The sequence below is a fragment of the Fulmarus glacialis genome, unplaced genomic scaffold (genome assembly GCF_000690835.1).
Source record: "Fulmarus glacialis isolate BGI_N327 unplaced genomic scaffold, ASM69083v1 scaffold31148, whole genome shotgun sequence".
NCBI lineage: Eukaryota > Metazoa > Chordata > Aves > Procellariiformes > Procellariidae > Fulmarus > Fulmarus glacialis.
Window position 1 is genome coordinate 39,176 of NW_009226836.1, and position 12,527 is coordinate 51,702.

Genomic DNA, 12,527 nt, shown 5'->3' on the forward strand with positions numbered 1-12,527 from the left:
CCCACGTAACACTTGTCAGCCACCAGTTACCCTGGCCAAGGGATTTATTCCTGCCCTGCACTTCCGAAGATTCCCAAGAAATGCAAATTGCCTACCCTGCACCATGAAATAATTTCACCTAATGATCTTAGAAAGAGAGTATGAAAGAAATCTGGACCTCATGGCTCCAGTTCGCTCACCACTGTGACCTCTTCCACAAATGCAGGCTCAGACCTGCTCATTCCCCCCCCCAGAGTAAGCTGCAAGAAAGTATCCACCAGCTAAGGATGTCCTAGAAGGAGGAAAACCTTAGCTGTCAATCTCCTTGAGAAGTTCGACGCGTGGACAGCTGGAGCGGGCAACTGCCAGCGCTTGGACGTGGCTCGGCGGCTGCGAGAAGGCTTCACTGCCTGGGGGCTGACCAGCCCATGTCACTGAAGGGTCCCTCGCCCGTGGCCGACCTGGGAGGAGGACCGCAGGGCGTGCAGAGGTCAGAATCGGTGTCTGATTCCCCTTCTGCAATGTAGGGTCTGATTTTGGCCACGGCTGCATAGCAACCGTTGTTAAGAATGTCCAAATTCTCTTTGGACTGGGAGATGCTAAAGCCGCTGAAAGAGCGCTCCAGTTCCTCGTGGTCTACCGAGGGGATGGAGATGGACGTGTCGCTGTCTCTCATGGCACTCTCGTGGTGTTTGGTTGTAATGTCTTCGTTCCTCAGGTACTCTGCGCTCGCCCTGTGCCCACCGCTGTACGCTGACAAGGAGCGCTCGTGGGAGGGCGGAGGTGGGATGCGGACCAGCGAGCCGGGGTCTCCAACGGGCGAGGAGCCGTGGCTTTGCCGCTGGTAGACCTGCTGCTGGCATGACGTCGAGGGCGGGCATGTGTTTGTCGGGGCTGGTGGGGCAGAGAAGTTCTTCTGACCCATGGAGCTGGTGGACCTGATGATCTTGATGATGCAGCCGTTCTTGTCAATGTGCTCCCTGCTGTCTTCGGGGCTGTGGTAGGGAGGTGCTGGGTCTGGTTCCTTGGACCCAAAATAAGCCTCCGTCTCCGTTGGTGGGATGCCCATCCGCTGCATGTAAATGTTCACCAGGAAGTCCAGCTTCTTCTCCATTGACTGAACCTGCAAAACACCACAGTTACAGTGCTACGCGCTGCCTGCAGGTTGAAGCAAATTAACATCCTGAGTACAAGCAACTTCCAACCCACCTAGGCTCGAGTGTGGACCTGGGCTTCATAGATGACCTCTGCCCACACTGACCTACACCAAACTGAAACTTTTAGTAAATATTTAATTGTCCTATTCTCAAACAAAACCTTAATTTTCCACCTTTTAATGGGGTTTTTCTTAAGCTCCTATAATCTTTTTGACATGCACCAAATTCCAAGAAAGCTGGAGCACACTCGCATCCTTCCAGTGGCCTTTGGCTCTTTACTGCACTTGGCACTTGCCTGGGCTCAGACGGCCGTGGGGATTTCTGAGCCTTAACCTCTAGGAAGATTTTCATCTTCGGTAGGTCAGCAGCTACAGCAGCCAGGCTCATGAACTCATTTGAAACAAGCCTAGTATGGTGGCAAAGAAACCAATGTGCCATTTTCAAAAATAACGTAGACTTTTGGGAAACGCACCAGAGGAGAAAATCTGTATGTCACAGACTCCAAAGTGTCTGTTTTGAAAGGAGTACTTAGGCTTCTAAGACATTTAGTGCCTTTTCATAACACCTACCTTGTTTCTTTTTCAAAATATTCCTAGCTCTTACTTTTTTTTTTTAAATGGTAATGTCTCACTGGGGAAAAACAAGGCAAGAAAAAAGCAACACAATGCATGCAACACCCTCCGATAAGAACTCCCTCCTGACCCAATATACCTGTTTTTCAACTTTTCCAAGCCTGCCCATCATGCTGGGGTCTTCAGGCAGCTCCCCCTCCGCTGGCCCTTTGGTCCGATCCTTGTCGGTCATGGAGGATCCTCTCCCAACGATCTGGTCAACTCTACCGGGATCAGAAAATGTCCCCCGCCCCCGGAAAAGGACCTGGAGTCAGTTGGAGGCAGCAGGCGAGGAGGGCTCCGCTTGTCGCCCCTCCATGGGACAAAGCAACAGCCTCTCTCCCAACTAACACTCCAAATTACTCACAGACAGGCAGTGGCACTGAAGTGTTAATTCAGATGCAAAATTCAGAGCAGTATTAGCAGAGTTTGAAATTATCCATTTCTGGTTATACAGATAAAACCTGGCACATTATGCACAGTAAATTTACCCACTGCAAAGAATTTCTTTAACTGGCTTTCTTCCAAATCAATTAACTTCTTATTTGTACTGAGAAATTATTATTTTGGGGGAAGATCAAGTTTTCTGTCTAGCATATGTCAATGGGATTTTTTCCAGTCTTTGCAGCAGTTTCCTCTCCTCGATGCAAATGTAAGTGTGTAATTCTCATGTCCACGAAAATAAGCCACTTGCCCTAAAATCCGGACAAACAGATGTAGTGTTAACTGTTTTAGTGGAATTACATCAAGGCTGAATTCGGTCATAACTCACCAAACATTACCAAATTGTCTCAACGCTACGGCAATTCACACCTGTATCATTAGATGTTTTTTATTAGCAGGGCTCCAAGCCAGTAACAGCAGAGGACACTCCTGCCAAATTAGCGGCTAAAGCTACTGGGCATGTTGTTTGGCACTAACATCTTTACACACGTTACATTTGCAACTCCTCGTTCCCATTCTAGAAATACCTGGGTTGATATACAGCTCTGTAGGCAGAGGAAGGAGGGCAGAGCCAGTTTGGAACCTGGAAGTCAATTTTATTTGAGGCATCAAATTATAAATTTTCTAGAGAGTAAACTCTGGAGCTTCTTGATCCCTCAAAAGTCAGGGGAGCAACTCAGTTTTGGAATAGCTTCTTAATGGCAGCCCAGTTCATAACCTAATTCTACGCCAGGCAAACTTTACTCTTGCATAATGCACCAAACGTGAGGGTGGCGGGGGAAAAGAAGGGTTAATCAATCTGACTGAAACCAAGTTGAGGTATCTTGAGCGGAAAACTCAAAATGCTTCTTACGCAGTTCTGCCGTGTGGGCCATGGGTCCATGCACCAGGAGGAGGAAAAGGAAGGAGCTGAACACAGACAGACAGGGGAAAATGAACAAACAAACAAAAACCAAGGAAAGAAATGAGATGTGAGGCTATTTCCAACACAAAAGCCATCTGTTTTCTTTACGTTTGACAGGGACTTAATACATATGTTGACTTTTGACACTAAGGGACAGATATCAGTGGGTACGGACCAGCGTGGCTCCCTTGGCTTATATTAGAGCAACAGCAGTTTACAGCACCAGAAGACCTGGCTCAAAGAGATGAAGTGGATGAGCACACCACACCAAAGACAGAATATATAAGCCAACAATTATTTTAGAGTTTATCTTTGATGCCAGAAGATACTTCATTTGGGCAGGGATGCGACAGAATACCGTTCTGTTTAAAAAGTCATATTTGATCCTTTGCTTAGCAATATAAGCACAGGAGTACAAGGAGCACCAAGTGCTATAATCACAAGTGTGAGGAATATGCATGCCTTATTTCTCTCTTGAAATGGGAGAAGCCAATTACTGACATGTACAGAAACTCCCCACAAGGGATGCAATTACTGACATGACATACAGCACAAGAAATCCTATGACAATATCGTTACCATTTAAGCAAAGAGGTATTAAATTGGATACCTCGGGCTACCTTGGTTTGGAATCACAAGACAAGGCGTAGTACAGCCACTCTGCGAACTCCTCTCCTGTATACACAAGCAAGTAGACTAGTAAAACAATGAACATGCATTTAAAGAGGCCCAAAGTCTGAACGCTACTGAATATTGCAGAAGGCCAAGAACAATCAGGGTGCTATGTCCCCATGTCCCATCTAGCACAGCACTACCACTGAAATGTGTCCACTAATAGAAATGAGATGTCCTTCAACAGTTGCTGAGTAGAGCAGGGAGGCAGGGTAGACTGTAACACAGAGAGGAAAACTGAATATTGCCATGCTACGAGATAGTCTTGTGTAACCCTATTTCTAATCTTCCAGAATTTGAGGAAGGACTTCTCATTTCCATGTCCTTTAGAAAAGAGCTATCCATTAAACGAACACAGAGCGGAAAACTGAATATTGCCACAATAGTCTTGTGTAACCCTATTTCTAATCTTCCAGAATTTGAGGAAGGACTTCTCATTTCCATGTCCTTTAGAAAAGAGCTATCCATTAAACGAACCTCACATGACCCATGTGAAGCACAGGAGGCCAGCTTCACAGATGGAGTGATCACTAGTATCATATAGAAAAGCACTGACTTCTTCCACCACCTTCAGGCTGGATGTGCCTGTAGACCTGCTGTGATTTAAAACAAGGACTGAAGCACCTCATAGAGCTCACCCATAAAGCATTCAGAAGCCCTTGCCCATACACCAGCGATACCAGAGCCCAGGAGAATTCCTGCTTGATTCATTCCCTTCATGTCTATACTTTAACATAGTCCTGAGGTGGTCATCTTCCACAGCTCTGAGAAACCAGGGAGCCAGATCTCACGTTGGAGGCAGGGTCTGCACCGAGGACGGTGCGGTGGGCAGCTGTGGGCCACGGACTTCAGTGCAGAGAGGGGAGAAGAAGGTGAACCAAGTCCTTCCCTCTTGATGGGAGAAACCAGGCTCGAGGTCTCCCACCCCTTCGCTTCCCATGGCAGAAGTTAGACCAGGGGAGAGTGCTCCTACCCTCAGCATAGTGCAGAGGTTTCATTTGTGCCTTATCTGATACAAGAGAAGAGAGGAATTTCCTCGTGTGCTCCCAATCCACCTGTGCCTAGCTGAGCACCACAAAGAACAGAAGGTCCTTTTAGCCATTATAAAAGAGTTTGAAGTTTTGTCCAAATTGGGCAGCAAAGCTCAAAAGATGAAGAAGAGAGAACACATTCCACCTTTGCAAGCAGAGGGGGATAGTGTTTGTTCCTACTGCGTGACAAGGGACCGCGAATCTTTTGAGATGCCAACCCCACTTGTGCACTACATCCCATGGGGAGCCTTGTGCATTCCCAACGCTTATCTTGGCTGTCTTGAATACACGTGTGGAGGGAAGAATTCAGCTGAGGCTTTGGAAGAATCAGCCCCGTATTTTTCCCTTCGTGGCAGAAGAGGATTCAGAGATTTCTAACGATGCATGACAAACTGTGCCATCTGCTGTCCTTGATAGGCTCTGCTGGGTCTTAGTTTGGGAGGGAGAGAAAAAGGGGGTTGCTGTTTAAAGTGAACTTTGATATCTTTCCTTCTTTCTAATGATACAAAAAAAATGTAAAGTCTTGCATCAGCCACAGTGCAGGTTTTCTCATGCTTCATTATGCTTCATGCTAACAGTGCATGCAAAGAGGTGTAATATGTCACCCTCGGGCCAGAAGCAGACATCAAAAAAGTCAAACAGCTCAAATGAGATAAAAATGAAGTGTTTGGGAATATATATTCAATTCTTTTCTTTTTTTCTTTATCTCTTTTAATTTTTTGTACACAATCCAGGCATTGAAGCCAAACCCCCTTCATCCATGTCACAGGACTGGCTACTTACCTCCTCATTTGGCAATAAAGTTTGCTCTAGAAATATTTTGACCAATATCTGCTGTCTAAAAATTACAGCTGAGGTTGCACCTATTCTATGTTAAATTAGCTGATCAAGGGAATTTAATCCAAATTGTCTGTGTGAACAGCATGGAGCAAACACCTTCAGCCAAACCACAGCCATGGACATCCACTAGTCTCCAGCCGCCTTTGCTGGGAGCTACTTGCAGAAAACTTTTGGCTGAACTGAGCCCTTGTCACTAAGAGCACCACAATGCAATCCACGGGGTTCAGATAGCTCATGGGACATCACTCAGTTTTGTTTCTCTTCCTTCACTGTCTGTTTTCTTATGATCTGGGCAGCATTTGGCTAAAAAAGGGGTGTGCAGGCTAAAAAGGAGAGGCTGGTGCAGCCCATGGGGACCCCACGGCATGTGTCCCCAGGTTTTGCTTCTCTTCCTTCACTGGGTGTTTTCTTATGATCCAGGCATTTGGCTAAAAAAAGGGTGTGCAGGCTAAAAAGGAGATGCTGGTGCAGCCCATGTGTCCCCACGGCATGGACCCACGTGGTGCTGAGATGATGAAGGCCATGGCAGCAGCAGAGCCCGACACAGAGGTTTTGGATTTGGGCTTGGGGCTGCTCAGAGCTCTGGTTCCCATCCATCGGGCACCTCGAGCACCTCGCAAGTCCCACTGGTGTCCGTGGGAAGACGCAGCTGCCGAAAATTAAGCACAGCATAAGCCTTTTAATGGGTGGGAGCAGAGATTTCAGCAGCCTTCTGTACTCTGCTCCTTTCTGGAGCCTCTCAGCCACAGCTCAATAAAGAAGAAAGGAGAAAATTCAGTTCATTAAAAAAGGGAGCAACTATACAAAAAAGTCTTAATGTCCCAGGAACCTAGTGGGCATGGGCAAACAGATTTTAATCTGGCCATCAGTATTAGAAACTGTAAAAACAGGGGGGGAAAAGGTCAATTAACATTAAGCTGATATAGCAACAGACTTGGAGTGAATAAAATAAATATCCCAGTTTGAGGCCTCCTCCCCTACTTTCCATCGATCACCTTTTCTGTGTACAAGGCACAAGCTTTCACATGAAAATCTTGCCTCTAGTGAAGGCTTGTTGCACACCTAACCTTATAGGTCAAATACAACAAAATCCTTTTGAATATGTATTTTTATTTTAAAATCAAAACGTTGCTGCAGACAAGGAAGTTATTTCATTTTTAAAGACTATTTTGGGCCTCATCTTTTGGCGAGGAGGAGAAATGGGAAAAATGCTTTCTGAGAGCATCTTTTTTCCAAGCATAAAGCTTGGGGCTTCTGGAAAATTCTCTTTTTCTTTTTAATCTTTAAGCTAGCTGAGTGGGAAAAGGTAAGCTTTCAATACTCCTTTTACTCACATTCCTCTGAGTGAAGATTACTCAGAGCAGCTTAAATAAAAATCAAGAGATTTGTCACGTATTAGCTCTTAGGGAGGGGAGGTATATTTAGAAAAAAAATATTTGAAGCTAAGCTTGCTGCATTTAAAAATCACCTATTATTAGTGCATGGGAAATGACTTTCTGGCAAATATTTATACCTGCCTTGGGCTCCCGTGGTCTCAATACCAGATGAAAATAGAGCTCAGCTCATGGCCCTGCTGTCCAGACCTCAGAATGCCCTCAAATGTTCCTCATGGCATCAGCTTCAGGTATGGTTTTACCTAAGGAGAGAACTGAATAAGGGCAATGAGAAAGATCTCGCTGTTTGACTGAGGGCTGGGTTTGACTCCTGCTCTTCTTTTCGCTTGCAAAATCAGGATCTTTTTTTTTTATTATGAGTCCTGTGGTTGTAATATTTTAACACAATTTTTTCCTCCGTGGTTGGTAGAGTTGCATCAGCAAGAAAAAGAGACCACGGTGTTCACTGAGTATGAAACACTTCATTCTTACTTTGCCCACTGAAGTACACTCATTTCATAGTGCAAAGAGCAGCAGAGGTTCCTTCGCTTGTGTGTGGAATGTTTCACCTTTTAGAAACTAGATCATTTATATTGGCTTTGTGGGTAAATATTCCACCTTTTACATCTGAAGATAGCCTGATAAAATGGGAGATTTTAAAGAGACATAATTTTGCTTTCTAACACCTAGAAGAAGACTGAAAATAGAAAATACGCTAGCTGAAGAAACTGATGGTTATTGATGACTGTATGAATGTCCCTTTTTTTTTCCTTTGGCTTGCCTAATGTGAAAGCTCATTACTGAAAGTAAATCAGAGCACACCCAGAGTAGCAAGCCCTTCTGAGTCATGATTTAGCAAGCTGCACTGCTAAGTGATAAATGCCGTCATATAACTGGCATGAAAGGGGTTTGACATTAAGCAAATGAAAAATCCAAAGAAAGCGGCATTTTGATGAATCCTAACCTAGGCGAGTATTGGGGAGATTCTTTGGAAGAATACATGGGTCCTTTGGTTGGATACTTCTTATGCCGGGGAGTTGAAGGGGGCGGGGGACCCACAATCATATCTATCCTGGCAAAGTAAATAAGAAAAAAGACACCAGCAAAATGCATAATGAAGCAACATGTAGAGAAAAGTTGGTCAGAAAAGTTGCAGAAAGAAACAACTGAAAAACAGAACGACAGAGAGAGAAAGAGAGAGAATTTGAAAATATATTCCGCTGCAGACAGAAGGCTCTCTCCTACCGCCTGGTTGTTGGTGAAAGCCAGAGTCTTACTCACTCCGGGGTAAGATTTGGAGATTTAGGCACCACTGAAACATCATTAGGAGATCCCCCCACCCCAGACATAATAGGTAACATGCTTTACCCTCTGGAATATATTTGCATATGTGTAGCAATATCCCATTGAGGTGGTTGGATATGAAAAAACATATATCCATTCCCCTTTCAGTTCCAGTGCTAGATAACACATCCTCAGCTAGTTCAGAAAAGCATGAGCTGTTGCAGTCGGCAAGATACGCTGCGGGACTGAATAACTCAATGAATGGGAGACATCCATGGTTGGCAAGGTGTCAGGATGAGACACGAGACAGTGTGAACACAACACTGAAAAGAGCACGTTACAGACACAGTGACAGCGGCATTAATGATTAGAGAGGAAAGTGCATGTAAACACCCCAGAAATTTGCTTGAATGCAGCTTTAATCCACCAGAGCCCTGGCTACGGAAGGTCACAGCCAGCCCTGCCGAGCTGAGCTGCCATGGAGAACACAGTGCTTTGATTGCTGAAGGAAAGGGAAATAAAAACCTCTGTTCTCCTCTGAGCTGCCCTGTGACAACCTCCCTGGGCTCCACCATGTGGGTCCACTGTACACCAGTTGCCCCAACGTTGACCATGGCCACCCCAGCGCACTCATCTACAGGGTGCCCCTTCTAGCTCTACTGGGCAGGTGACCAGCCAATGGACCTCTTGGTGCCCATCTGGCCATGATGATGAGTTCTTCGAAGGATGACCCCAAGGGGGTCTGCTCCCATCACCATCACTGACCTCCTGCTTGGTGGGGACAGGGAAACGAGTGAAGCTGCCTGGTAGCCCTGGCTCCCAAATCCAGGTACTTCACACTTTTAAAGCAGTTCCCAGTCCTCCTGACTTCCCTGCAATGGGGTGGATGGCAGCCCCAGCCTAGTCCAGCCTCAGCAACCTCAGCCTCGCAGTCCCGCGGCTACAGCTAACAGGAGAATTCAATTTGGTCTTTGAAAGCTGCAATTCCTTACCCCAACCATGCCAAAAACCAGACAACCAAACCACGCTGTCTTTGCAGCACATCACCTTGAAGGATCGGCCATGGGAGACTTGCACGGAGGGTGAGGCAATCTGCCACACCAGCTCGGGGTGCTGAAAACTCAGGTCTCTCACCCGGAGCCAGTGGAGATGACAACCCCAATGGTTCACTACCCACTGCGGAGGCAGCCTGGAGGCCTCACATTTCAGGTTATTAAAGTTAGGAAATATAAATCCCCTCCTCCTCCTCTTCCCTCTCCAGATTCAGCTACACATTTTGGATCTATAATCATTGAATTCGTACTGAACGGGGGTGAGAGGCTCAAAGAGAGGAAATTCTCCAGGATATTTTAGTCTCCATCGCAAGGGAGAATTTACCTTCTGGCTGCATATCTGGAAATGGGAAAAGCACAGCCGCACAGCAACGCTGAGAAAGTTACCTCCGCTGCTTGAACATCAAAAATAGCAGAGTTAAAATGGTCTCGGAGAGATTAACAGAAGAGAGATTCCTCTTTTACCTAAGACAATTCTCCTATTCCATTCCTGGGGTTCATATTAGCTGTTTGCATACTCAAACACATTTTTTTTGCACATTTGCTGACTCTGCCAGGGACCTAGATGGGTTTGAAATTAAAGGAAAACTTTCCCAATGGCTTCCAGAGGAAGTTGGGCTGCCATAGCCATGGAGGGAAATACTTTCATTCTCCAAGTGTAAAAGTAGATGGTATATTATTTTGACTGGAGACTTTAGCCTATGGCCAAGCCCCGGCTCTGTTCTGGGTGTCCTCTGAGCTCAGCAGAACTGGGGCTGCCTTCTGCTGAGCCGACACAGCTGAGGGGGTGTTGGGGTTTGGGGTCTGGTTTTCAACGTGGAACACCAGGACTAAGGGAGCAGCGGTCAGACAAAAAGATTTAGCTCAGATCCTCTATTCAGGGGACCAAATTCATCTGTGTTTTCTTTCAGGAGAAATAATTGGGTGATCGTAGCGCAAAATGAAATTTTAAATGCCCTTCTTGGTTCCATTTGTCCCTTTTTCACGTTTCTTCCCCTATTAAAACTAACTCAACTCCCCCTAAAATTTGAGCACAGAAGCTGAAACGCAGCTCGGCTAAACCACACCTACGTCGCTGGGCTTGGATGAGAAACCCCCATCTGCACATATTTTTGGTAGACTGTGCCATCCGAGGAGGGATTCCTCCTAAAAGAGCTGGAGAAGCCGCTGCTTCCTCGCTGCCCCTTCTGCCCATAGCAGCAGGGCCACAACCAGCACAACGGATTTTATTTTGTATCTCTCCCAGAAAGGTACCAAATTAGCCACATTAGCCTTAAGCCTGGGGCACCAAACCTTTGCTATCCTGCCAGGAGGACCACAGAGGATATATATCCCGTGCCTTACCTATGGAATATACTATAATGACTATTTACTCCCAAAGTAAAGGAGGAGAATGAGCCGAGATTTTTGTGTGTATGTCCTGGGGTGGGCACTAAGGCAGTTTTAGTGGCCTGACACCACCGTTTGCAGTCCCTGTCCTGCTCATCCCTCTGGGCTCCAGCCACAAGCACCGATGTTTTCTTTGAGGTTTCCTCTTAGGAAGAAAAAGAGTAAGTTGTAGCTGCAAAGAAAAGCGTCTCTCTCCTGGCAACATCCCCACAATGAACAAAAAACAGTGAAAAAACAAAGCAAAAAGAGGGGTCTCTTGCCTGGCCTGAAGGTTTTTAATCCGGGAAAGCATGTCCAGGTGACCGGCTGAATACTGCTCGATGACATCCATCACGTCGTAGGGCCGAAGGCTCTCCTTAAACTTGCGCTTGGAGACGAGAAATCTCATAATGCTGGAGAAGATGGAGAGGAAAAGCAAAATATAGTCCCTGGGCTGCAGCCTGACCTGCTTCGTGGCAGATAAAAAACACCGCAGGGAGCTTCTTTGGAAGGAAAATGGAACAAATCCCAACCCTGTGGGTTTGGGAGAGGATGCGGCAATAGGAGAGGGGATGGGGATCGCGGGGGCTCGTGGCTGAAGCCCTGTCTGCCACGGGGGGTCCCCGATGCCCCTTGGACTGTCAGCTGTGCGAGCGTCCTCCCTGCACCGCTTTTATAAATGTCAGCATTAAATCTCAAAGCTGGTGAGAACGATCATTTGGATGCATCCCTGCAGGGGATTTTCCTGTTTCTCCATTTATTCCTTCTCTCAGCAAAAATTGCCCTTTCTGGCAGAATTTTCTGTAAAGCAGGGCAGGCCACCCAGGGGAAAAACAGCCTGCAGCACAGACATTTCAGCATGTGCCACCTCTGCTTGGACTTTACATTTCTTTTTTTTTCCCTGTTATTTATTTTTCTGGATTGTTTCCCCCCTCTTCCTCTCTTACCACACTGCCCTGATGCTGACTTTCAGTCCCGGCGTCAAATCTTCTGTCACAAACTCGCAGTTGCAGCTTTTGTTCTCATCGGGAATGTCTTCTCCAGGGAGGCTTGCTTCTGGGTTTGGGAGAGGGAGGAATAAAGATAACACATTACTATTTCCCTTGCTAGTGCCACGTGAGAAAAGGCAAGTTGGATCACAAACAGCAATCCCGGGGGAAGCACCAGAGAGATCTTTGCTGAGCATCCCGATGGCAGCATTTCCCAAAACGTGTTAAGGTGACATCCAGCAATGCCAAGCGCAGCTCTCATCCATCTCGAGATGCCCTCCTTTCCCCATCCCTGTATACATAAATATATACCTAATATATAAATACATTATCGTGGGTGTCAGCAGAGGTTTTCTTATCTCTTAGAAGATATTCTCTTATCTTCTTATACTCTAAGCTCAAGGACTGGAAGGGGAGGGAGACCTATTTAAGCACCCTGGCTTGCAGCTCTGCCTTTCTTAGGTGGGGAGGGAGAGGATGTTGGGGCTGGACGGGGCTTTGGGGTCCCACGTGGCACCCCAAGGCCTCACCTTCGGAGTTTTGCCGCGATGCCGCTCCCTTGATGCGGAAAGCTTGCCGGGCTCGGCTGCGGTCTCCGAAGCTCCAGCTCTTGGGCACTTTGCTCGGGCTGTCCTCGATGCTCTGGTCAGCGCTGGGGGACCTCCGGATGCCCTGAGCCTGTGGAGAGCCTTTCCCTTTGGTGCCAGCACCGCGGGGACTGGAGAAGACACGATCTTTCAAACTGACCTTCTGACTGTTCAGAGAAACACGTTGAAACAAAGACAAAAAGGAGACAGCAGGAGGAGTCATTCTGGAAACCACG

General features: G+C 46.7%; 1 protein-coding gene across 1 annotated transcript; it reads right to left on the reverse strand.

The window, feature by feature from the left end:
- Window positions 1-382: 382 nt before the first annotated feature.
- LOC104080526 (potassium voltage-gated channel subfamily KQT member 2-like) lies at window positions 383-12,458 on the reverse strand (the record flags this gene model as incomplete). The annotated part of the gene is made up of 5 exons (XM_009582943.1): window positions 383-1,102; window positions 1,848-1,971; window positions 10,997-11,128; window positions 11,663-11,771; window positions 12,235-12,458. Coding segments are annotated over 5 exons (1,309 nt in total), but the record flags the coding sequence as incomplete, so codon positions are not given.
- Window positions 12,459-12,527: the final 69 nt, after the last annotated feature.